Source organism: Apium graveolens, chromosome 3 (genome assembly GCF_009905375.1).
Source record: "Apium graveolens cultivar Ventura chromosome 3, ASM990537v1, whole genome shotgun sequence".
In the NCBI taxonomy this organism is placed as follows: Eukaryota; Viridiplantae; Streptophyta; class Magnoliopsida; order Apiales; family Apiaceae; genus Apium; species Apium graveolens.
In genome coordinates, this window is record NC_133649.1 from 39630334 (window position 1) to 39657981 (window position 27648).

At 35.4% G+C, this 27648-nt stretch overlaps 2 protein-coding genes across 5 annotated transcripts; one reads left to right on the forward strand and one right to left on the reverse strand.

Annotated features, from left to right (window-relative positions):
- Window positions 1-14240: 14240 nt before the first annotated feature.
- Window positions 14241-16515, reverse strand: LOC141710685 (beta-1,2-xylosyltransferase XYXT1-like). Its single transcript, XM_074513233.1, has 3 exons — window positions 16202-16515; window positions 15569-16027; window positions 14241-15427 (listed from the first exon to the last, which is right to left on the reverse strand). The coding sequence occupies exons 1-3, from the start codon at window positions 16341-16343 to the stop codon at window positions 14250-14252; spliced, it is 1779 nt and encodes a 592-aa protein (XP_074369334.1). The 5' UTR covers window positions 16344-16515; the 3' UTR covers window positions 14241-14249.
- Window positions 16516-19025: 2510 nt separating this feature from the next.
- LOC141712167 (protein DETOXIFICATION 16-like) lies at window positions 19026-23999 on the forward strand. Of its 4 annotated transcripts, XR_012571534.1 has the most exons (10): window positions 19026-20576; window positions 21282-21826; window positions 21945-22031; window positions 22138-22194; window positions 22352-22590; window positions 22749-22867; window positions 22978-23064; window positions 23151-23252; window positions 23384-23471; window positions 23571-23999. XR_012571534.1 is itself a non-coding variant. In XM_074514998.1 (9 exons), exons 1-8 carry the CDS (start codon window positions 20292-20294, stop codon window positions 23208-23210), a joined length of 1479 nt encoding a protein of 492 aa, XP_074371099.1. In that variant the 5' UTR covers window positions 19026-20291; the 3' UTR covers window positions 23211-23252; window positions 23384-23999. The 4 variants fall into 4 exon arrangements, 3 of the variants coding, with proteins under 3 accessions (XP_074371099.1, XP_074371098.1, XP_074371100.1); XM_074514998.1 differs by having other exon boundaries at window positions 23384-23999; XM_074514997.1 differs by lacking the exons at window positions 23384-23471; window positions 23571-23999 and having other exon boundaries at window positions 19030-20576; window positions 23151-23370.
- Window positions 24000-27648: the final 3649 nt, after the last annotated feature.

The window sequence follows — 27648 nt, forward strand, 5'->3', positions numbered from 1 at the left end:
AAGTATCTCGTAACTTTATTTTATTTTGATGATATTTTAAAGATTGATTCTATACAAGTTTTGTCTCGTAGCTTAATCTATGGGATGAACTATTTATACATTCAACGGTGGTAGTTCAAGTAGTATTCGGAAAAGATATAAGTATATTGAAGTATCTTGTAACTTCATCTTTTAAACTTATATCTATTAAATGATTATCTTGTGCATGTCAAAGATTTTCAGAAAAATGTTGAGACAAGGTTAGATATATGAGATCACCTTGCAACGATATTTTTTTATACAGTTATAAACTGGAACTCTGTGTATATTATACATGTCAGAGGATTTCAAAGATTGTGAAAAGTATATGTATATATATACTGAATATTTTGCGACTTGGTCGCGTTAAGATATCAGCTTGGTTCATTTCTTCTTGACCAAGACTTTCATGAGTACTATGAGAATGCTCATATATTGTTAATTATTATACATATTATTTCGGTGGGCTTGTTGCTCACCCTTGCTTTCTTCTTTCATCACACAACATCAGATAGAGAAGATGAACAGGACCAACAAGCCCACCGAAATAATATGTATATAATGTAGCTGAGGTAGGAACTACCAATAGGCTAGGCTTTCAACTTTTGATGTACCAGACTTATGTATCTTTATCAATTGTAATAATGGCAAAGAAATGTAAATTTATTCAGAAACCCTTTTAAGGTGTAATGGCATATAATTTTGGAATAAAATGACTCGTGTTATTTTTGGATATTCATCTCTGAGACTATAACTTGTGGTGTGTGTGTTTATTGTGGGGTCACAGTACAGAGTAGTTGATTGTTTATTAAGATTGGGTGTTATTAAGGGAAATGGAACTCGTGACAACCCGGATCCCCGACCCCGGATTTGGGGGTGTTATAACTTTTTTACTAGTTCTGATATTGGGTACGCTCTGACCGAACCGAATGAAGTCTCAGGTACTCAAGTGCTGGAGTTCTGGAGAAGCGGAGTATATGATGATGGTGGTGCTCAAGGGTCCCCAAGTATAATTTTTTCATCAGGGGAGGATGAGCATGTCATGACATTGGCTACGGTTCAACAAGCACTGTAGCTGCCTGATAACTGTGTTTATTCTACTATTGAAGAGCCAGTTCTTCAAAACATGATGGCTAGTCTGGGGTATGAGAGGACATTGGCCAAGCTGGGTCAGTTGAAGAGATCTTACATAAGGAGGGAATGGAGTTTCTTCTTTGACTGCATAACCAAGGCTTTTGCAAACAAATGTTCTAATTTCGATGTAATCCCCATATTCAGCAAACAAATCGGGTATGCTCTCATAAATCAAATTGATTTTGATAATGCAAGTGTTGTCTTAGGTTTTATTGGGAATAGAATGACAGAAGATAAAAATACTGTTTACTTTACCAAATTTTGTCAGTTTATCTATAGTTTTTGTTGTGATGATAAGCCCCAATCAGGTAGTGAATTAATTTCATAATTCAGACTAGCTAAAAGAGCTTTTAATGGTTTATTATCTACTGATAATAAGAAGGCTGTGTTACGACCCCTCCTAGTTCCTTTATCTGTCAAACAAGCCTTAATAACCAACGATCCAGTTAAATACACTGAACTATATCCTGATGTCCAACCATCAGAACCTCATCCATCAGCACCTACCACCTCTACACAAACACCTCAAACTTCTCAACCTCAACCTTTAGATCCTATAGTGAAGCCTTCATCTTCCAAACCCAAGAGGACTAAGAAAGTACCTCAGCCTCAACAGAAGAGAAGGAGAATTATTCTGCGAGATGAATCAGATACTGAGGAACAGGTTCCCATATCAGAACCTGTTGTTGTAGAAGCTGAGAAGGTTTCTTCCCAGAAAGATACTGTAACTGGGAGTTCTAGGCCCCTCAAAAGGCTTAGAAAGTTAAATTTTAATGATAAAGCTCCTACAGTGTCTCCACCATTGAAAAAATTAAAGAAACAGAGAGCTCACAGGGACATAGTTGAGTCAGATTCAGAGGATGTCGTGGAAGCAGCTAAGGAAGGGGATCAAGAATCTCTGATCTTAACAGAACCAATTGCTATTGAATCACTTCCTTCTGCACAACCAGAAACTGCCCAGGATAGAATGCCTATACCTCCTATGTCACCTATAGTTGATCCAGTACATACTGAAGAACCAGGTACAAGTGCTGAAATTGATATTCATAACTTGATTGTGCCTGAGGTTTTGTACTTGGAAGCTCCACCAATTCAACTCACTCCACCAACAACATCAATTTTGGATGTTGATCAGAACCTGGCTGCAGATCAGAATTTAGAGGATGATGTAGAAGCCTCTATAGCCTCACATACTGCTATTTTATCAGAGGATGCTGATACTGCAGGATCTACAAGTTCTGATATTGCCAATGATGAAACTACTGGTGAAGCTGCTGCTAATTTAGATGCTGATACAGCTGGTCCATCAGGACACGCACCTCAACAAACAGTTAATAAAGCCGATTTAGTCAAGAAGTTTGTTACAGGGGAAGCACCAGTACCTTGGAGTGAAACTCCTAGAGGAAAGGAGTGTACTAAGGAATGGAACACAGTTAGTTTTGTTCCTTCTGAAAAGATTCTTGCTGAGCATCTGGCAAAAGCTGATGAAATACTGTTAAATGATGATTTCAAGGCACAGCTGAGAGTTACTGCATTGAGTACTAGGCACCTTCAGGGTCAACACTCAACAACTCATGCCAAGGTGAATAAAATTCAAGAAACTTTGATCCAGCAAGATATGAATGTGAAACTTGAAAAGAACAGATTTTTCAAGCCAGCCTTTGACAGAATTGTCTACATTGAGAAAACTCAGGAGAAACAACAAACTCAAATTGATGAAATTCTGAAGAATCAAGCTTCTCACCAAAATCAACTCTATGAGATCCAATCCTTAGTGGAATTGCTTGTCTCACTAAAAGGACTGTAAGTTGTAGTTATCTAGTCAAATTCTCATGCATTGTACTTAATATTTTTGACATCATCAAATATCTGTTGAACTTGTATATTATACTAATTTACAAGTTGGGGGAGATTGTTAGATATATTTGATAATGTCATGTGTAATATGATTTGTGTTTAGTTTTCAGATCTTACTTAACAGGACAAATCAGTACTTAACTGGAAATCAGCACTTATACCGAAGACAGAACTTAAGATATCAGAACTTAAGTTATCAGAACTTAAGTTATCAGAAGTTATTTATCAGGAGATAATATCAGGACTTAAGGAGACTTTCAGATAAGGCAGGCGGCTGATTGAAAGGAAAGAAGATCGAGACTAAGACAGAAAGAATTATGCATGAAGAAAGAATTCTATGAAGAATAGAATACTTGGAAGAAAAGATAACTAGTTGATATATTTTAGGAAGCAGAATTATATTCCATATCAATTAGAACATTATCTTGTAACTGTGTAGTATATAAACACAGGCATAGGGTTTACACTATAAGTGTTATCATTATCGAAGTTATTATTATTTGTAACCCTAACAGCTCTCGTGATAATTTGTTCATCACTGAGAGAGGACAGTTCCATATTATAACAGAGTTTATTGTGTTGAATAAAATCTGTTTTCTGTTACTTGAGTTCTTATATTCGATTTGATTGTAGTAAACACTGTATTCAACCCCCTTCTACAGTGTGTGTGACCTAACAATTCTTGTAACACTCTCGAGAAGAAGTTGAGCTCTTTAACTTCGAAGAGCTTAGAAATTTTGTAGCAAAGCATCTTAATTTTCAATATAAAAATTAAGTGAGTTTTGAAGATCTGTGTTCTTTATTTTGTGTAAGTTTAATTTCTGCATGAACACTTTTCTGTACAAGATTTAATTTACTTTGTTCAACCATTATCTTTCAAGAAAAGCCAAAAATCAAAAAAACACATTCACCCCCCTCTATGTGTGATTCATTACCTAACAATCCTTATAAAAAAAACTGAAAATAAAGCTCTTAAAGAAAGCAAAGTTTCATCTTTAATGTCAATGGATCAGGACTCCTGGGACACAGACTTAATTCATGATATCTTCTATTCCAGAGATGCTAACCTGATATTATCAATTCCTGTTCGATGAGCATATGCTGATTCATGGTTTTGGAGGAATGATAAGATGGGAGTTTATTCTGTAAAGAGTGCTTATGCCCTGATTCGAGATTGAACAAGAATAGATCAAGCCGGTAATTCTTTTAAATTCTGGACCAAATTTTGGAACTTGAGGATCCCTCTAAAGGTGAAGCATTTCCTATAGAGATCAATAAGAGGATGTTTACCATCAAAAGATCATTTGTTGCGGAAAAAAGTGGTGTTAGATAGTATGTGTCCAGTTTGCAATTTGATTGAAGAAACGACTGCTCATGTGATAGTCACCTGTCATTTAGCAATGAAGTGCTGAAAGTATCTGGGCTATACTCCTACAGTGTACGAAGACATGAATATACAAGTCTGGGCAGAGGAAGTGGTACAACATAGTCAAAGAAATATGACTAATAAAATCTTTATGGTCTCCTGGAATATTCGGAAAAATAGAAATAATATTGTTTGGAAGCAAAAAGGAAAGGATTATGAGGAGATTGTTAAATCAGGTGTGCAGGTCCTTAACAATTGGGAAAATGCTCAGGATAAGTCGTTCGACTCTACTATTGGGTTCTTAACTCAATTGAATGGCAATGTGCACAGGAGACAACCACAACAAGGAACAGTTAAGAAGCCATCGGGATAAGAGAAGCTTTGAGTTGGGTGAAATCTAAAGATTGGGAGAAGGTGGAGGTTGAGACTGATTGCTTAGGAGCAGTCCAGGCCATTCGATGTTCATCAATTAACTTCTCATACCTGGGGAGGGTAATTGATGACTATAGAGAACTTCTTATTAATTTAAGATTATGTGATGTAACTTTAAAATTTGTGAGGCGATCCGCGAACAAAGTAGCTCACTCCATAGCAAGATACTATAGTTTATTAGCTGATCGTACCTGGGATATGGAGAATATCCACCCAGAACTTATTTATGTATTAGCAAATGATTTGAATTATCAATAATATCATCTTTTTTTCCGGAAAAAAAGAGAATATTTTTGAAAACTATCCAGTGACCCTCACCTGGATTAGACTGGTATCTTCTCGTCATGCTCAAAGTATACGAAACATCAGGATAAATACATATCATTGTACATATTATAGATCCAATTGCTAAAGCATATGGAGCTTTCTCAAACGGCCCTTATCATCTAATGATTTAGGGGGCAATTATCTTTTGAGATCACTATCCCATGAGACATCAAAACATATCCTTTCTTTATCTCCTGCATCCTAAAATGATGCAATATTTTATTAATGTATTTACTCCTACTAGGTTAATTAATCTCTTCCATCTATCTCTATAGATCTTGATTTTTAATATATAGGTAGCATCACCTAAGTCTTTCATCGAGAAATTATTTTTCAACCAAGTCCTAACAGCTTGTAGAGAAGGTATGTCATTCTATATCTATTATATGTCATCTACATATAATACTAGGAATGTCACATGACTCCCACTAACCTTCTTGTAAACACATTATTCATCTTTATTTTGAATAAAGCCAAACTCTTTGACCGTTTCATCAAAATAAATATTCATTCTCCTTGAGGCTTGCTTCAATCTATAAATAGATGGAAGCAACTTACAAACTATCTTAGTAAATTTTAGATCGACAAAACCCTCAGGTGGTATCATATATACATCATCTTCAAGGCTCCCATATAAGAAAGACGTTTTGACATTCATTTGCCAAATCTCATAGTCAAAGTAAGCCGCTATTGCTAGCAAAATCCTGATGGACTTGACCATAGTAATCGGTGAAAAAGTCTCATCATAGTATATACCATGAATTTGTTTAAAACTTTTGCCACTAGTCGCACCTTATAGGTCTGTACTTTACCATCCATGTCATTTTTCTTCTTGAAAACCCACTTGCACCCTATAGGTTTTACCCCTTCGAGTGGATTAACTAAATTCAATACTTTATTTTAATACATGGATTCCATCTCAGATTTCATGGCCTTCATCCATCTCTCGGAGTCTGGACGGTTCATAGCATCTTGGTAGGTGAGAGGCTTATCATTATCCGTAAGCATCACATCACCATCTTGAATCAAAAGAAATCCATAATTTCTACCAGACTCATGGTGAATTCTACTAGATCTACAAATAACCTGTGTTTCTTGGACAGGATTACTTTCAACATTTTGATGTACATCCTGATCTTATTCCAACTCTGGTTCAATGTTATCATGTGGTTCTCGATCTTCATCGAGATGTATTATCCTCCCATTGATTTTCTTAGAAAGTAGTTTTCCCTCAAGAAATACAACGGCCCGAGCAACAAACACTTTGTTCTCAGAAGGATTATAAAAACTATACCCTAGTCTCACTTGGGTATCCCACAAAATAAAATATATCTAATTTTGGTCCAAGCTTGTTAGAGTCTAAACGTTTTACAAACGCTTCACGTCCACAAATTTTCATAAATGACATGCTATGACATTTGTCACTCTATATCTCATACGAAGTATTTTGAACCGCTTTAGTCGGAACTTGGTTAAGTATATATGCAGCCATTTCTAGAGCATAACCCTAAAAACTGAATGGAAGATCCGCTTGACTCATCATCAATCGCACTATGGCCAACAAGGTACGATTTCTCCTCTCAGAATCTCTATTCCATTGAGGTGTTCCAGAAGGAGTAAGTTATGATAAACTATCACACTCCTTCAAGAAACTCTTGAAATTGAGGTTTAAGTATTTTCCTCCACGATCTGATCGTAAAACTTTTATACTTTTCCCTTGTTTGCTTTTCTACTTCGGCCTTATATTCTTTGAACTTTTCAAAAGAATCGGATTTGTTCTTCATAAGAACCACATATCCATATCTGCTAAAATCATCAGTAAATATTATGAAGTAGTATAAGCCACCCATCTTCATCATATGCATTCGACCACATACATTATTATGTATAAGTCATAATCGTTCGGTGGCCCTTTCACCTGATCAAGTAAAAGAAGCTTTAGTCATTTTTCCAATGAGACAAAGTTTGCATCTTCCGTATGATTCAAAATCACACTTATCCAAGTATCCATCTATATGTAACTTGTTTCTCATTAATATGGCTTAACGATAATGGTAGAGGTAATGTTTGATTTGAGTCATCTTAGAACATATAAATTGTTAACTAATTGTGCAACATTATAAGCCTTATCATTAAAATAGAATAAACAACTATTCTTTATTTAATTAAAATTAATACCTTTCTTGTCCTGACAAGAAATTGATTTAATGTATCCCCTAAAGGCAGGCACGTAATAACAATTTATCAAGTTCTCAATTTCGCCTATATGGGCAAAATTATGTATCTAGTTCCTTCAACTAGAGCAACAACTTTTGCTCCAATTTTAACCCGATACCTGAAACTTGACCATTGCTAGTCTTCTTCTTTAGATCTTCCAAACAAGCTCGATAATTTAACTTCCAGTCATCCAGTTGTTTCCACAGAAATGACAATCATCTCCTTTATCAACACCACTATCAGGCTTCAAAAGCCCTTTGGGATTGGACTTTGGTTTGGCATCTAATAAGACCAAATCTTCACCTTGCATGTCCACTTTTCTTTCCCATTTGCATTCCATGTGTACATCATCAATATGGACGTAATTCATGCCTTTACCATGTTATTTTCAGCAGTTCTAAACATGCTTAACAACTCAGTGAATGTTCTGTCTAGCTCATTCCTTTTATTCTTAAGAAACTAAGAACAGAAGTTGTTTAAGATTGTTTGATCAAATCAAGTTGAGTCTCTGGACTATTCTTGAAACACAAAATATCAAGGTACATATACCTATCATCTTTATAACATGTGGTCCAACTGGATATCATTTTCCCATTAATGCAAAAGTATGGTGCCTTATTATTGTCAAATCTTTCTGACGGGCCTATCCTTCAAACATCCTTTGAAGGTGCTCAATCACATCATAAGCATCATTATGCCCTTGTTATTTCTAAAGCTCAACACTCATAATTATAAGCACGAGACATGAAACATCAGTTGCATAATCAATTTTCTTCTAGTAAGCATTTTGTTCAGCACATGTTTCATTCTCAGCTAGAAGAAATAAGGGAGGGTTTGAATGACATTCTTGAATCTGAGGACAATCCTCAAGTTCCCATGTCAATTGAGGAAATTATTTCATGTCAGCTTGTCCTTCTCAAGGACTATTACATAGAGAAGTTATTCGTGTTATTTGTCATTTGATATCTACAATATTAAAGTGCATAAAATGACTTAGTCTACAAATGATCATTAAATTATGTTCAAGTGATTATTCATATATATATATACATAATATATATCTCTCACTATTTTTATCAAATCAATATCCCTAACTATTAATTCAGAAATAATATCTTCTATATCCTTTCTAGTGAGCCAAGATCCATATTTCACCATGCATTAGGTCAGCTTTGGCTTTTCTCCTAAAACATGATTATTTAGGTAGACAACATTTTTCAATTATATCAACTATATAACTCTTGGATAGCTTGGTGGAACAACATTTGTTCATATTTATCTAATAAATCTCGCCAAACTCTATGCCTCTAAGTTCACAATCCTATTGTGGTAACTTAGTTAAGTCAAACCCAATAGTCAAAAGTATCAATATACTTCAACACATCTCCCACGATAGATGAGAGTACTTCGCTTTGGCGAACCCACTCCTTATCGATCTAGGGTCAACACATTAGACTTATTGGAAGGCATCCGATCAACTTAATATTAACTTTAGGATTTTGTTAATTTTAAAACGATCATGATCCCATCTTCAAGAGATTCCCAATTTTCCTTGAATAAAATACTTCAAATCAATATTCGTTAATGGTTTGATTTCCAGGTAGTGAGGGAGTCACAAGGTCTCGCTTAAAACCCACATCCTTACAAGTTCAAAAAACTCGCTTTTGACAAAATCGCTCCATGTCAGAAATAAATAAAATTTGTATTTTATTTCGTGTTTCATAAACACGAGAATCTCATAATCGTTTGTTCATTTTAAAATCTTGAGTCGTTACAGATTTTATCTTGTTTAGCAAGTATGGCATGAGTGTCGTATCTAATACATACATCCATAATATAATTAAGCATGCATCTTTATAAACTACTCTACACATATATTCATCATATGCGTATATATATGTAAAGTGCAATAAATAAACGTGGTTGGTTACGGCTTTATCGTATGTGATCTTCATCAAGCTAATGACAAAGATCTAGGTCAATCTAAGGTGAAAAATAAATACAAGCTAACTATGACATGTCTTCTTTCTTGTATTGCTTCCATGGATGGCCTCCATGTGGGATTACCCTTGATCTTTAAATCTTCATGTCTTCATGTACATTACAAGAATGAAATAGAAAAACTAATCTAATGAACTTACAAGTAGAACTCGAGTTACATTCGAGATTTAAAAATTACAAGATTAAACGACATGCAAGCCATATTTAAAAAACCAAAACCATTAACCTAAGGTCATAAGCCATTACCATCCACCATGCTCAATTAACACATAAGAACATGTTAAAACATATTATATGATCTTAACATATCATACCCATCATGATCTAATCATAAAAACAAAATATGGAAAAAATGAGAAAAATTAGAATCAAATTCTGAAAACATTAAATTGTTGATTACAAGGTCTTAACGACGTCAAACGCCTTACAGATCAGTCGATGATAGATTTAACTATCATTTTCGTTCAGACGCTCGATTCCATATGAAATAGCGTAATCATTTGCCAAAATCGGACACCAGACCCAGATTTCAGCAAATCCGCTGCATCCGATTCAGAATCGTATCAAATACGATTCATATAACAAGAACAAACAAAAAACATGTATATATCATTATATATACAGATTATATAATCATCATATGATTATACAACTCTCATGAATATCATATATTCAAAACATATACATACAGCTTATATAAACATAATAACATGTAAAACATGTAAAACATACAAAATCGCATACATAACAATCATGGAATATTGTATACATGTTATCATCATAAAACTAGTATACATATAAACGAATTAAACACATTTCGCAAGTAGCTCTAATTCCATTGATGGGTTTCGAACACATAAACGCAACAGAAATAGTAATTAAAAACGTGAAAAACCAGAAATTTCGAAACCCACCGCAGGATCCATGCGAAAAATAGATATTTAATTCGTAAATCAGATTGTTTACCTTAAGAAACTTTACAAATTGGTTGACCAATGGAGATCCAAAACTTGTTCAATCACCACGCATCACGCTCTCGCGATCTACGTTCAATCGGTATCCACACGAATGCTTGAACCGAATGCTTGAACTCAAGGATTGGATGTGTACTAGCACAAACTCGTTTCTTCTTGATCTCTCCATCTTCTCTCTTGGTAGCTAGGATTTTAGTAAAAGTCTTCAATTTAAAAAATCAGCCACACATGAGATATTATATAGAGAGTATCATAAGAATTATAACTCTTAACTAATTAGGAGTTATTATTAATTCGAAATTTCTATTTGTATAATAATTAAGTCACACTTAATTATTTAACAAATAAATTTCATAATTAATATTAGTAAATTCGAATATCAATATTTATCTAATTAATTAAGTCATACTTAATTAATATTATAAATAATTTGAATTACTTTAATATAATTTAAATCCAATTTAAATTAAATAATCCTACAAACATTATTTGTGTGTGAGCCTATAGGTTATTATTACGTTGGAACGAATTATAAATCTAATTTAAAATCGTAAACAATGAGCGGCATCTAGTAATACATCATTGCTACCCAAGTAATAATAATTCAATCATTGATCGATTTAACTTCTCGTGAATAATGTACAATGTAATATAATCCCTTTAACCAAATATTATAGATTAAACTAGAGACATGTAATATGTCATCCTCATCATAATTTAATCCAAGTTTCCTTGATCAATGAGTAAATTATCATATCAAATCAACATTTGAGCGTGGCCACGCATTTCATAGTCTAGCTCACACAAGAGACCAATAATATCACTCCTAAAATAGGAGGGTTAAATCCCATCTATATCATTCATATTTCTCATACGATTTATAATATACCCAATGTCCACTTTTATCATTACCCGGTCAAGGATAACTTTTAATGGAATCAATATATATTAATTCTCATATAGAAATATAATGACTTCAGGTCTAAGGATCATTACATCATTATCACTGTGAGAATTACTTATGACACAACAGACATATATAATCTCACATCGGGTCTGTCCAGCACCATGTACATATACATATGTCTGTGTCTTTGACTTTAGTATCACTATACCTATGATCAATGAGATGTGATCATCAGTCAACAAACACACCAGTCTTAATGCATTATTATTGTCCCTTAATAATAATACTCGACCATGGACCTTTAGGAATATTGATACTATTCTCATAATCTCATTTCTAAGTCACTTACTTAGAGATATAGAATTGTATATCATATTTCAAGGACATTTATAATCTAACATTTATATCGTAGTAAATTAAGAATTAACAAATTATAAAGGGAATAATTGATAGAACATAAACATTAATAATCCTAATGTCTTAAACTAAAACATCATAGTGTTGTCTCTAGGGCACAAACACCAACAATATCTACAAGTCATTTCTGCACTAGAGATCTCAGAGATATCGATAAGTCAAAATTCATATAGAGATCTCTGAGATATCGACAAGTCAATTCTACATGCATAAATTTATAGATCTCAACAAGCTTAATTCTCTTATAGAGAACTCAGAGAGTTCGATAAGTCAAAACAACTATAGAGTAATAAGAAATCTCCATAAGTCGTTATACTTATCGAGATGCCGAGTTCTCTATATAACGAACTGGAGATCTCGATGTAAAACTAAAGTACAAGATGCAGACCAGTTAAAGATCCAAGATTGTCAATCAAAAAATGAATCAATCACTAATTTGAAAAGTCTACAAAAGCAGCTTGAAGAATACAAGATCAAAAGCCAAGATTAACTGAGAAAGTAAAGTCACAGACATGCACGATTTGCAAAGATAAACTAAGCCAGAAATAGACTATTTTAGTTAACTTAAAGTAGGATTTAGTACATGTTATTGTATGATGTGTAAAACCTGTGTTTACTATTCTATAAAGTAAAAACCGGATCCTTTGTTTTAGTTGTAACAAAATAGATCTAGAAAATCTTGTAACTCTCAAGAAAGAAGTTGAGTTCTTTATTAACAAAGAACCTAGAAATTTGTAGCAAGACATACTTAATTTTAATATAAAATTAAGTGAGTTTTGAAAGATAGTGTGTTCTTGTGCATGGTTTATTATTCATGTTAAAACATATTATCTCTACAAATTAGATTACTTTATTCAACATTCATAACAGTTCAAAAAGTTTAAAAATAATCAAAAACACATTCACCCATGTGTTGTATTCATTACCTAACAGTGGGGACAATCATTTTTAGTATATTGATATGCTATAAAATTTTGGTGTTTTTTGTCTTTAAAATTTGGCTGAATCAAAGCTATAATTTTCATTTTTTGGCATGTTTAACACGACTTAAGTAGGTTGAATTTTAATATTATTGCATTTTAAAAACCACAATTTAAATAAGTACAAGAACGAGTCGAATTTGCAAAAGCTGGAAACCAGCCAAAGCTAGTCAAATTTAATATTCAACAAAAATCAATTATATTTAATTTTCAACCAGGAATAGTTGAATTTAACAAACCACCTGGAGTGTCAAATTTATAAAATAAATGAACAACTAAAGTAAGTGGAATTTACTATTCAACACAAAACAGCCGTATTTAATATTCAACCAGTTGTCGTCGAATTCAGTAACTTTAAGCGTAAATAAAGTTTCAAATTTTGAAGGAAAAATTTAAAACTTTGAAGCAAAATTTAACCATCTTTAAATTCGACCGAAAACCGTTGGATTAAAGCGGTCGAAAATAATCGTTAAATTTAATCATTTGAAATCAAATGGTCGAATTTAGTTAATTGTGACTGTTCATTTAATTTTGACAAGTCTACGTTTGGCGATTAGAAAATTGATCGAATTTCGTAAAAACGACTAGAAAAGCTAACCGTGACCAATTTTTTCTGAAATTTTTAGTTGTTTCCTTTGTACTGTTGTCAAATTAAACTTGTTTAAAGTTTAAAATTAAATTTGGGTTCAAAATCGCCTATACTTTATATATATTTCACACAAATTTGGGGTTGAGCCAAAATATACTTAGAATCTATACTCTTTATTAATAAGCGAAATAATATATAATTTGGTACAAAAAAGTATCAAAGTACCAATTTTGGTACTTAGTTGACTTATATTCTCAATAAACTTTTATTTTTAACACAAACCGACTTATATTCTTTATAAATTTTATTTTCTTTTTTAGTTAGTATTCATCTAATCGTAATTTTTATCGACTATCTATATTAATAAGGAAACCATGTTTAGGTCCTAAATCTTGGTACTCACTTGGAAATTATATAATTATTTTTAAAATTTTATGTAATAAAATCTCAACCGACAAAAATTAACTTTCACACTCATTAAAATAATTGTGTTAGTAAGTTAACATGTCAGATTTATATAAATAAATAATTAGATGCATACATAACTAGAACTATATGTTAAAATTTTAGGGTTACACTTAACTTCGACTTTTTTAACTACATATTTTAACAGCATTTTATATATTATATTAGGATTTCTATTTTACACGGATTATGAGTTTCAATTTTATACAAATAATAATATGATACTATGATTTTTAATTTTGGGCCGCACGGGTTACCAACTAGTAGAGATTAATCCATGAACAATATTTTCGACTGTTGGTAATCATTTCCATCATTTTGCAGACAGCAAAAGTCCATGTGCATCATTACTAGTGTAAACTACAAATGTTCCTACTCGTGGTTTATGTAAGTGATCACTAGCGTTAATTCCTTGTTAGACAGTAGGGACGCTTGTTTAGCGGTTTTAACCATTTTTTCTTTCCACGGCCAGGGAAACTGAATGTAGTAGAGTTAAAAAGGCATAAAGTTGTAAGAGTAAAGTTTACGAGACATAGAATAAGAAGCAAATGATCATTTTTACGTGCTACTGATGCAATAGTTTCAAAGCTCTTAACAAACTACTCCTGAACCTACGCACATCAACAATTACGTTTTGTTTATCCAAATATACAGACCTTATTACATCCCATCCACTTTTATTTACGGACAATGAATTCCTAATTGTTGCACTCTTAACTGAATATTGTTGAATCAAAGAACTTTCTTTTACTTTAATCTTATACCCCATGTACCTTATGTTCATATCCAATGCAGGCTCTTCGAAATCATGCTTCGCATACCATTCGATTCCCAATGGAACTATTTGAATCACGACAGCGTTGTCCGGTAGGAAAACCATATTCGTAAGTCCAGCTCCGTGGACTCCGATCAGAACACTACACGAATTCACTAGCTCAGCAAACTTTGATAAATCTGTCGATAGAGTTGCATCAGCTACAATGACTTCGTAACCCATGCTTTGAGCCGTTCTGGTAACTTTGCTTTCATTAATTAGAGTCCGCGTTTTTTTCCGCGATATAATCATCATACGAGGCTTTTCAATCGTACCTTTTCTCAGCTTCATCACGGTTTTTCTCGTCAATGAGTATGCAGACCTTAAGAAATCTCTGAAATCTTTCATGGAGAATCCTTCGTAAATGTTTGATGCATGATCAATGCCTAGCTCTTTTCGAGTTTTAAGGCCGATGATCATACTTTTATAGCACAATATTCCTTCTTCTTTATCGATATCATTTACTCTGTGTCTAGATAGCTTTTCAAGAATTCCCCGATATTTTGAACTCCACCAAGATTTGTAGTCACTAGCAAGAAAATGTACTTGACCATCAAATTTTCTCGATGTTGAAAATAGTGGAATGATTATGTCAGAAAAATCGTGGAAGTGGTTTCCGGAATATCCTGCAAGAGAGAAAAGAATAGCCGGAATGTTTTGATATGTAGTGCAACTAGGAGATCCTTGAGGTGGTATAACTTTAATAGTCCAACTCTTGACACTTCCCATTGCTCCTTCATTTCCTTTTCGAGCATACGGTTTTAAAATGAATGAAGTACTACCATTTTTATACGAACTGCCAGCCTGATCGGAAACTACAAATATGGTGGAAGAATTTGGATGAATTCTAATGTCTCCTTTGATTTCACAATAATCGGATATTGGTTCTGATAAACTACATGCTAGCTTAATAAGTTTAGCTTCAACTTCTGCAAAAAAATAGATTTTATTAGCTTCGAAGAAAATAAAACACACAGTAATTTAAAGTTACTTTCTTATTTGGGATACACAATGTACTAAAGATATTTTGAAGGACAAAGAGAGTTCATTAAGGTAGAATACAATAGTACCTATTGGCTCCGGAGCAAGTGTATCGTTGACAACTAAGTCTTTCATACCATCACCAGTTAATGACTGCAATGGCTTCGTGCCAGTAGTATCCTTGGCGATATATGTGTCTTTCACATCATCACCAGAAGTCGAATACAATGACACCGACAAAGTTACATCATCAGTGGATGACTGCTCTGGCTTGGATGTGATTATACCCTTGTCTGCTTTTCGATCGTTGGAACCAACATTCGCAGACTGTTGCAATGTCTCAGGTGTAGTCACATTCTTGGCAGCTTCTCCATCTTTTACATCATCAGTAACTGATAATTGTAATGTTGTAACATTGGCCAATTCCTTATAAACTTCCGTATCAGTACCAGTTGATAGATACTGCAAAGGATCGGATATGTTTTTATCCTTCGCAACCTCAATGTCCACTACATCAACACTCCTTGAGAACTGCAAATTGATCGAGGCTGCAACAATTTAAGCAACAACAAAGACTTGTCACAATAACCAAAAAACATCTAATAGTATTATCAGCCAAGACATGGAATATGTCATGCATGAATATCAAAACCGTCAAATAACATTTGGACCAAAAAGATAAAAAAAAAACCAACACTAAAATTAAAGAGTTATGGACTTACAAACTATGCGAACATGATACTGTGGTTTGAACACAGTACAAATGCTCAGTGCAATCACCGCACACGCGAGAAATGCGAATCGCCTAATTTTTTGTTGCTCAAATCGGCTAAAGCTTTTACTAAAAATCGGATCGTACAACATTCCGACTGATCAGTACTTAACTCAGATTTTCCTTAAAAAAACGTACGACAGAAAAGAAAGTATTGCACTTTTTAGATGGACAAGAACATGATGATTAGAAAAGGTAGATACTTGTAGTGAGATTACAGGCTTATACTAAAATGGTTGCTAATTATGTTTAGTGCGAGCATTGTCAACTGGCCTCGTTATATATTGTTTTACGCAAAGGCATGCGACTTTTATATATGTTGAAGAAATTGCTGGCCATAGCTTTCTTCGTTTGAAAGGAACGAAACAACTAATAGTTGTTGCAAAAATAATGATTATGTATTGTAACATTAAATAGTAACATTTATAGTACATAATTTGTAAAACAAACAATTTTAGAGTATTTTAATTAGAGAACATAAAACAAATTACATGATTAACCATCTACTTTTATATCACATGGTAGAATACTATAGTAAACCTCTTTAAATTAATGCGTTCAGGTTAAAAAAAATTATCTCAACGAGTTTATTATTTTATCGGGAGCATGTCTGTATTATGTTGATACCAGAAAAAATATTATATTAACAAAGTTATTATCTCATCAATTATTATTTAATCCAGATTCAACTATATTTCACATTTTTTTTTAATATATATGATTCATATTACATCAGGGAAAAATGAAGAATTATATCTCGTCTAAAGATACATTATATATTATCATCTAAATCCCCACCACTAGTATAAAAAAAGGCCCTTCCGGTGACTTTTTAATTTGGGATGAAGAACGACAAAAGAGCCTTGTCAATGGTACTTCCATGCAAAATCTCAGATCACTACTAAACAAGCACGATAAAATAGATTTATTATATATTTCATCCTTCCATTTTAATTATTAATTAGCTAAAATGCACAAGTGATTAGGTCTTAACATAATACTTAATTATAAGTCTCAAGTTAGTATGTCGGTAGTGCCTTGTAGGCCGTAGCTCTCTTACAAAATCAAAGAAAAAATGTCTGTATCCATAAAAGATTTCTGATATGTAAGTTTCAACATAAATACTGTTAACATTGACCTAATTAAGTAGTAATTAACACATTTCATACTCAAGATCAAAGGCATATCACAAATTGGAACGAGAATTATTGATGTATTAGTAGAAAGATGTATATATATAATGTTATTTTTGGTAATGGTGAACTACCAATCTAGATTATAACCCAGTTTGTTCAGCTATGGACTGGATTGAGTTTCTTATAAGAAATACAGAAAATCATGAATATGTTGAATTTCTTATAAGAAATACAGAAAATTATGAATAAGAATGTTACCATTACAAATTGTGTAGAGTATTTTGAAGTGTAATTATAAAGTAGAATAAGGTTTTTTTATTAAATTAGGCATTAAAGCTCGGTTTGTTCCTGGTCTACCTAGGACACTTGTATAAACTCTTTTTTTATTACTAAACCTCTTTATATGATCAAAATAAACCTCAATATTAATCAATTTAGTTAAAGAAAAAAAACAAATTGAATAAATAACACACACATATATATAAATGGCTCATATTCTTTCAACAATCCACTAATTAAGGTGCTGTAATTGGAGTTAGGTAGTTGATACTGATGACATTTTCAAGTTAGAGCAACCATTAAGACTTTGTTTCATCATCTTTACCTGCTCTCAATCATATGGACAAACATATACGTAATATATATCTCCACTCTTTACAAATGTAGTGTAAACAACAACCTGCTCTCACTAGTGTGTAGCTTTTGCATGCATGCGATTCTGTGACTAATTTGAATGGGACGTTTAAACCATTCTACCTTGTCTCTTAGCTCCTTTTCTTTCATGTTTGGACTTGAAAATGTATTATTTATGGCTTGTTTACATTGCAAATTAAGTTCTTTTTTAGTATTAGGTAGAAAATAATGTGATTACTATTCATAAATTGAATAGTTGCTGCTGCTAATTAATCAAATATAATACTGGTTGTTAACTAGTAGGGTTGTGTGTCAACATCTTTATTTAATAGAAGAAATTAATTTATTTGCCATGATTAACGCACATAATTTATATGTGAATTATTCGTAGATTGAAACAAAAGGTACAATACCCATGAAAGAATGTTCAGTTATATGGACTATTAAATAGTCTAAAAGGCCTACATAAGACCAACCAACATAGTCCGCAATGCTATGGCATGGGCTTATTCAAAAGCCTTTGTACAGTGATGAGTGTAGAGAAGATGTTAAACTATAACGAAACAACATTGTCTTTTGTGCAGCATGATTAGGAGTGGACCTGGACCACGCAGCCGAAAAGAATACCAGCTAATGAGTACGGTCAAAATGGGCTGGATTAGGGTTTTGCGGTATAACGGGTCCAACTAGATCCGTGGTTACCCTTGCAATTTTTCCTACTCAGACTAAAAGTATTTTTACATGAGTAGTTGTCCAACTATGGGATCTTGACAATGATTTTAAAAATGTACATGATTTTTTTGTCTAAAATAGTATTTAAGTTTGAGTGTCCAAGGTAGGTATTCAAGACAAAATGAAGAATATGAATAACATAGATAGATCATTTATCCTTGCTAATTTCGGCATGATTATAATTTTTGAGTGAGTGCACTTATAATTGCTTGAAGGCACCGATCAGCCGCGGTTAAGGGAGTTCATTACCTTCCAAATGTAGAAATTCGCTGCAGCTAAAGATTAAAGTTTGAGAATAGTTGTTTTGCCAGTGTACTCTTGAAGATGGAAAATAAGGCAAATTGATTGAAAATGTACAAAAGTAATGACCCTTGGGGGTTGAGGGGTTAAGTGACTCTTACTGCCTGACAAAATAGATGTTATACATGCCGGTATAAAACAATGATCTTAACTTGAATATAGTATATTAGCCGTTTAGCAGGACTGGTGTCACGCCTGACTGACAGGTATTCTTTGGTTAATTTACTCATATGGCTGTTGTCCTCACCTTTGCTCCAATAAAAACCACAGGTAAGTTCTGTATTCAACTAAACTTTTTCTACTCACATCTTGTTTTTGATGCCCTGACTGACAGGTATTCTTTGGCGATACATGTAATTGAAAAACAAAATTGTAGCAATGCATGATTAGAATCGCCATTTGTATAGTGCATCATGCTGTCATTGCGTTAGAAGTAAGTGTTTATTACTGGATTCATTCGACCAATCACCCAATATTTTAGTGTTATTGAACTGGGAGGAATTTTCTGAACTCCACTTCCATTGCATAAAATGGCCTTTTATGCTTGCATATCTCAAGGATGCAATGGTTAATTAGACACATATTTTGGAAGCAATCCACGATTTCAAGGATAATTAGATCGGTACTGTCAACATGTCACACTAAAGTGTAGGTAAATAAGTTAAATGTAGCTAACTGACATTTCCGAAAGACTAGTTATGTTGGTTTTTCCACTTGGTCTGTTTTGATAATATTTCCGGCAAATAATGGTGGGTATGTTTGATCGGAGTTGATGGTCATTTCCGATCAACTTTAGGTGTGACTACCACATTTAGGTCGTTGGGTCCCAGCACCCAGACGGACTCCTTCATGGCCAAATATATCATCTTTTCTAACATTTTATACTTGATAAAAAATTTAAATTTTTAATTTGAATTTCATTTAAAATATAAGTTGTAGTATATGTTATCTATAATTCTATGACATAACATAATTATCAATTTTACTTTATAATTCTACGACATAACATAATTATCAATTTTACTGCTTTATGTGAATGAGAAACTGGACTGTAGTGTAGGCAAACGGATCTGACTTCTGAAGAGTGAAGACTTCTTGCTAATAGTATTATTTTTAAAAGATGCTGATGCAAAATCTGTGCTACTTGACAAGGCTGACCATAGTCTATAGCCACACAACTTGAGTCTTTTCCATGTTTCTTCTTCTTGGCAAAATTCAAGAAAATCATAATTTTGTAGAATGGATGAAGGGGACCAAATAACCTCAACCTCTTTGACCAAACCTTTTATAGAGAGTACTAGGAATGAACACTTTGAAGAGATAAAAGAGGTGATCACAAAAGAGGATATTGTAGAAGAAGTTAAGAAGCAGTTATGGCTGGCCGGACCACTCATTTGTGTAAGTGTTTCACAGTCATGTTTGCAGTTAATTTCTGTTATGTTTGTTGGGCATCTTGGGGAGTTGGCTCTCTCTGGTTCTTCCATGGCTACCTCCTTTGCAAGTGTCACTGGTTTCATCTTACTCGTAAGTTGGGTTTCCCTCCAAATTCCCTTATGTATCCTGTCCATTCTTTATGTCTTTATGTTCTGTTTACTTTATAATCTGTTCCGACCAAGAAAGCTTCAAATTTCATGAGGATCTTGTGTCCTAAATGATATGGGGTATGATATATTACACAGTTGCATTAAGTCCATTTTATGTTGATGGTCAGACATGATCTTGTGGCTCTCTACCAGTATCCGTTGAATAATTTTTGCTTTATCTTGAGTGGTTGCTTTCTGAAGTATTAAAATTTGATTTTGTTTTAAAATAGTAAATACCTGTTGATTAGATTGTTAATTTTTAAGTAACCCTCTCCCTCCTAAAATCTCAAGGTTTTTAGGAGGATCAGAAAGATTGTACAGCATATAGTAAATCTTAACAAGATCAGAAGACTTTGATACCATCTGAAGTTACCAGTTCTCCTAAAACATCAATGTGTTGGGAAGAGGGCTAAAAAAAAGTTATATTGATCATTTCACTCAGAATTTTTTTACCTCTAATCTCAGAAGAAATGTCTTATTGTTCGCATGAACATGCTTATTGTAAAAGTGTTATCTAATTTGTACATGATACTTTACCTAGCTAGTTTTCTAGTTTAATTTTTTGTTGAATATGAATTCGATTTTCAGATGTGTCTTTAAAATAATAACTGGATTGCTGTGACCTTATCAACTTCTGTTTGAGTAGATGGGAATGTCGTGTGCAATGGAGACATTTTGTGGACAGTCCTATGGTGCAAAGCAGTATCATATGCTTGGCATACATATGCAGAGAGGCATGTATATTCTCTTGCTTGTAAGTATACCCGTAGCAGTTATTTGGGCAAACACTGGTATCATTCTTAAAGTCTTGGGTCAAGATCCGGCTATATCAGAAGAAGCTGGCCTATATGCTCGTTACATGATCCCCAGCCTATTTGCATATGCCCTCCTTCAGTGTCAAATTAGATTTTTACAAACTCAAAACATAGTATTCCCAATGCTGGTAAGCTCCGGGATCACAACTCTGCTACATATTTTTTTCTGTTGGGTCCTGGTGTACAAGTCTGGCCTAGGTAGTAGAGGAGCTGCTTTGGCCACTTCTGTATCTTACTGGATACATGTCGCTCTGTTGGCACTTTATGTAAAGTTTTCTTCTTCATGTGCAAAATCCTGGACTGGATTTTCAAAGGAATCTTTTCAAGATATTCCAGCTTTCATTAGACTAGCAGTTCCTTCAGGTATTATGGTCTGGTAAGATACTACATCTCTGAACGCCCTTCTTTTTCAATTTATGCTAGTTATTTTCTCGTGGAGGATCTATGATTTTTTTTTGTTGTTGTGGGGAAGTTACTAACCGAACAGTCAACAGCTTGGAACTTTGGTCATTCGAAATGATGGTTCTACTCTCTGGTCTTCTTCCTAATCCACAACTAGAGACTTCAGTACTCTCGATCAGGTCAAATTTTGCATTGCACTTTGCCCTCTGCAAAATAGAAACATTCTTTTCCTGGCACTATTAGTATCTGGAATTAGAATATTCTCTGATGATGTTTCATTTGCAGCCTCACTACTGCTGCAAACTGCTGGATGATACCATTTGGACTCGGTGCCTCTGTGAGGTCCGTATGATATAAAAAAAGTTGTGAGAATATACTAATTACTATTAAAACACTGTCCTAAAGGACATTACCTTTCCTTTCACTAGATAATTTAAATTTCACATAAGAATTCTGCTACAATCAATAGGTAATTCGCCTCTGGTCCTTCCATATGTAGCACAAGGGTCTCAAATGAACTTGGTGCAAGTCATCCTCGAACTGCGCGTTTGGCAGTTTATGTGGTCTTTGTCATGGCTATTACGGTGGGTATTTTTGTCGGAGTAGTTCTGTTGTTGATTCGTAACATCTGGGGATATGCTTATAGCAATGAAGTAGAAGTTGTCCAATATGTAGCTACCATGATGCCCATTCTAGCAACATCAAACATCTTTGATGGCATTCAGTGTGCTCTTTCAGGTTCTCTCTAAAATTTTTATATATTAATATTTCGCATGCAGAGTTTCAGAATCAATAAAGTTAGAAGATATGACTCCATTTTATGACTAAGATTATTAAACGAGACATTAGCTAGCTTTCCTAGTGGTCATAATCTATTGGTTTCCTGAATCATTTAGGAGTTGTAAGAGGGTGTGGTTTCCAGAAAATTGGTGCTTATATAAATCTGGGATCATATTATCTTGTCGGTCTTCCCTGTGCTGTTTTGTTTGCATTTGTTCTACATCTTGGAGGACAGGTAAAATTTTCTTCAGAGTTTTTTAATTTTTTTAATTTGTTATATCATCATCTATTTTCTAATGGTAACTACAAACAAGTTATACGATTCTATTAAATTGTTCAATGAAGGGCCTCTGGTCGGGGATCATCTGCGCACTACTAGTTCAAGTGTTCTTCCTTCTCATTGTCATCGGACATATCGACTGGAACGAAGAAGTAAGTGCATAGTGTCCTTTACTACTCGTCTACTTTTATTTCTAGTGACAATCATGTATCTGACTGCAGCAATCTTTCTTGTACAGGCAAAGAAAGCAAAAGATCGAGTATATGATTCTGTAATCCCTGTCGAAATAATCTCATGAAGCAGAAGCACTCCCATTGATCAATCACATAAATTACTGTTTGTAAGTTTAGGAAAGAAAAGTTTAGTCTCTCTCACGGGGAAAAACAATTCACCATCTTTATATGCTTTAAGTTGTGTTGCAATTTCATATACAGAAAACAAAACATTGAAAAAATAAATTCCTCTGCTCAGATACATCAACAGCTACCTGATAAGCAGGAGTTTTGGATCTGGTGCTGAGGAAAAAATGGAAAATGTTGTTCTTAGCTTCATATTGAAGGTCTAGCTTGTGTATTATCTAAACTTTTTATTTTGCAAAATAAAAATGCATCGGCCTGTTATTTCTAACTAGCATTTATATTAATTTCCTTAATAATAGAATGTATTAGAAAACACGAAAAAAAAGTACAGGGTCTATTCAAAACTTGTGCCAACACTCCAAAGAAGACTACCGATTGCAATTTTCAGAGGGAAGATTGAAAGCAGAAAGCTGACATGATCGAGGAGTAGACAATATGGTTGCAGAACAAGAAATAATCTGTATTAAGATTACAGCAAGTGAGCTAAAGAAGAGAACATTGTGCATTTTAGGATACTGCAACATCTTCGTCGCAAACAAGATTAATAGCAGTAAACATGATGAATAGCAGTTTGCTTTCTCACAGTTTGTCTTCACTTTGTTGATTTTATTTTTTTGTAAAGCAGCATTAAGTATATATTCTCAAATTCATATGGTCCATATATTTTGTATTTACAAACATATCTAGCTATGATCAGGCAGCTCAATGTTACAAAGTGTTATGCCCAAAAATTGGTATAAACATTATTCAGGTCAAAATCAGATAGAGTGGTCAAAATTGAGATGTGCATGCCTAAAATTAAGGAGAATATAAGACAAGTTTCCTTTCTAAAAAAGGAACAGGCGTGCCATTTATTTATAAAGGAGTTACTCGTTGAATACATTCCGTAGATATAGAAGGCGCGCCTTCACGAGAGGAGGGAGGCGCGTCTTGTTAAAAAAAAAAATTTGAGTCATTCTCTGAATAAGTTCTTCACCTGTGGGAGATATTAGGGCGCGCCCTAAGTAAAAGAGATGGCATGTATATGCTTTATCATGGTTACTTGGAGGATTCTTTGGACGATTCGAGGAAGAAGGAGATGATTATTCAAACCTATTTGTTGCAGGTATTTTATTGAAGAACTCATTACAGACCACGAGAAGGCGGTGTCCGTGGTCAGAGACCTCCAGGGGTATGCCTGGACGGAAGGCCTCCTCCTTTAGTCAATGAGTGTCCTCATTAGGGATGTGGGGTAAAATTCTGGTATGCTTTGGCAACTCTGTCTCTGCAGTCAACGGGTGTCCTCATTGGGAGACTTCAGAGTATCCTGCACTTTGCACCCAAAAACTTGGGATCACTTGTCCTGCAATCTGGTAGGGGCTCCTTATCCGGGGGACAAGGATGCGTCCAATATTTGGTGTGAACCACGGCTATACCTGCGTTCACGGACTAGAGAAACAGCTGGTAACGGAGGGTTATCCTTGGTCAGGGAGATGCCTTATCCGTGAAGTCTCAAAGCCGTGGACGAGCCTTGGGCCTTTGTGGTTGGGCCTCATCGGCGGACATTCCTAAAGCTAGTAGAAGACGCTTTCCAGTAGGTTTCCTACTGGGCCTCGGGACAAGAGATCAGAGCCCATTAGGTTTTTTTCCCCAAGAACTACGTTGGCTTGATTTCCTATAAATAGGGATACGTAGGCAAATTGCAAGGGGTCAGAAGCGAGAGCGCAAAAGAGCCACCACTAACCCTAATCAATCTCAGCCACCAACCCTAATCAATCTCAGCCACCAATAATCACCACCACCGAACACTGTTCATACTTCCCAACGAACACTGTTCATAAAATCCGACGATTACTGTTCATGTTTTCCGTCGAAGAACAACCGTCACATATCTTGTTTCCGGCTACGAACCTCAAATTTTGTTGCTCCCAAATTCCTCCGTCAATAAATTGGCGCTAGAAGGAGGGGCTAATCAAGATCCGCATCTAGGAGGAAAGATGTCTCAATATCATGACAGAAGTTTTTATGATAAAAGTTCTGAAGAGGAGTCTGATCACGACTATGATCGCCATGAGCCTTATGTTCCGCCTATGATTGATCGCCCCACTCCAGATGTTGGGGGTCAACCACCTGTACTGATCAGTAACGTTGATTTTCTAGAATAACTATACCGCATGAGAGATGCTCTGAACGGGTTCGACTCAAGGCTAAGCACCGTAGAGCGGCGCAAGACCAGAAGGGGCCTTCGCCATAATCTTTCTGCCCATGCACTAGGAAAAGCCCCCATGATTGAGAAAGATGTATTGGCCGGTCACGGTCGAACTGAAGGCGGGCATATACCAATAACCCCGCGACGTCTGAACTATTCCAATGATGTAACCCCGATCGTTGAACTTGTGGATGAAGACACTGATGGTCGAGAGGTACCGCGGGCTGATAACCGGGTAATCACTCACCCACACCGGTCCGGGCATAGTCTTGAGGAACGTCGGCAAGAGGAGTCCATGTCGGAGAATAAACAATGAAGTTTCGCTGCTTTGAAGGATAGCTTGAGGATCCGCTTGGGTGACGATGATCTAAGGATGTTACTGCTGGAATGGAAAAAGGAGGCTGAACGCGGAAATGTGATGCCCCATAGTGCAACGCGTGTGCCCCTGAATTCCCATGAGAATCAGGAGCGGCATCGCGATCATGAGAGAGCTCCTCCCCGCGGATCGATGGACCGGTATGGTCGAGGATATGGAAGTGGCCGTTGGAGAAGACCACAATGGAGGGGAAGAGGCGGAGGTCGGGGTAGATACTTGAATGGATACCGTTGCGATGACTATCGTGGCTACAGGGATACTCGCACGTATAACCGAGCAGAAAGAGATAACTATGCTGAGAATGATGGTCATAGGGATGTTCTAAATTATGATCTCAAGACGCCTTAGGGTCGCGGCCGAGGTCGAAGAGAAAATCTGGAAGAAGATCAAGGGCGAAACCGAGAGGTGATAGTGATACCGGGGGATGCCCAAAACGACAATCAAAATCAAGCTCCTCCAGTTGGAGATCAGGTAGTGCTACTTCCGCCTCAGCCCCAAGGTCCACAACCTCACATGTAGACTATCCCTGGCGTGGGAACTTTTAATGTGGATGATCTGAAGAGACTGCTCAATCACTTGGAAGGGAGAGTAACGGCCACGACCGAGATTCCTTCGCCATTCTCCATGGCAGTAAAGGAGGCTCAGTTTCCAGTCGGATATCGTAACATGACTAGGGATCTCCATTTCCATGGAATCTCAAATCCTGTGGAATTCTTGGGCCGATTCAATATAGAGATGGACGTGTATCAAGTTCCAGACTTGGCTCGATACCGAATCTTGGCGGCAACTTTCAGGGAAAGCGCTCAGCAATGGTTTCAAAAGCTTGGATCGGGGGTAATCACCTCCTTGGACCAAATGAAGACCTTATTCCTGACCAAGTTCTAAGCAGCTGTGAGATATGCTCCGTTTGTTACTACTCTAGCCAACGTCAAACAAAGAGAGAATGAAAGCTTGACATCCTACTTTAAAAGGTTCAACGCTGAGTCTACTAGCGTAAGAGGTGCTTCAGATGAAGTTTTGAAAAGTTTTTTTATAGCAGGTCTAAGGATTGGCTCAGATTTCTGGAAACATCTGCAGGGAAAAGATCCCACTACTCTGGCTAATGTCTTTTCTTTAGCAGAATCATTCAAGGCCATAGAACAGTCTTTGGTAGAGGTACAACCGACTTTGTAAACAAGCCAAAGAGGCAGAGCGAGGAAAAGGGATAGATTTCCGAGTCCGAGATATCGAAGGGGTAGTCGAAGCCCGAATCGGGTGAATGCTACAAATGTAAGGAGGGAATGGAGCCCTCCCTCGAGCTATGACAACAGAACGAGTGGATACAGACCTTTTGATGCGTCGATTGAGCACATCTTTGAGGTAAACAAGAACAGAGGACTTTTCAGAAAACCCGAGGCTCCGTCGTCTTGGCAAAGCAAGGATAAAAAGATATACTGTGAATACCATGAAGCATCCGGACACAACACACATGAATGTCGGCAGCTAAAGGATGAAATCGAGACTCCAATCAAGGAAGGATATCTTGGCAAATGGGTAGTAAAGGAAGTAAGGAGGCATAAAAATAGTGTCGACAAAGCAAATGAGGAAGGAGGTCGTACACCTGGGGGTCTAACAACGAAACTCTAGAAGAAAGTAAGTTTGTCAGGGATGGCAGCATCCGAGCAATATACAGAGGAGATCCTGGGATGGAGTGCAGTAACAGAGCCTTGGCAAGGTATGCAAGGGAAGCCCGGTTTAGACCATTAACTGACATTCACAAGGTGGAGACTCGGCCACCCAAAGTATTTAAGGGCGAATCCATGGACATCACCTT

Excerpts from the sequence above, each read along its gene's own strand:
- LOC141710685 (XM_074513233.1), bottom strand. The coding sequence starts at position 16,343 with ATGTTGTACGATCCGATTTTTAGTAAAAGCTTTAGCCGATTTGAGCAA. Across the intron at positions 16,028-16,201 it reads GTATCATGTTCGCATAGTTT|CCTCGATCAATTTGCAGTTC; the intron begins GTAAGTCCATAA and ends AAATTGTTGCAG. Across the intron at positions 15,428-15,568 it reads ACTTGCTCCGGAGCCAATAG|AAGTTGAAGCTAAACTTATT; the intron begins GTACTATTGTAT and ends ATTTTTTTGCAG.
- LOC141712167 (XM_074514998.1), top strand. The coding sequence starts at position 20,292 with ATGGATGAAGGGGACCAAATAACCTCAACCTCTTTGACCAAACCTTTT. Across the intron at positions 22,032-22,137 it reads ACTTCAGTACTCTCGATCAG|CCTCACTACTGCTGCAAACT; the intron begins GTCAAATTTTGC and ends TTTCATTTGCAG. Across the intron at positions 22,591-22,748 it reads CATTCAGTGTGCTCTTTCAG|GAGTTGTAAGAGGGTGTGGT; the intron begins GTTCTCTCTAAA and ends TGAATCATTTAG.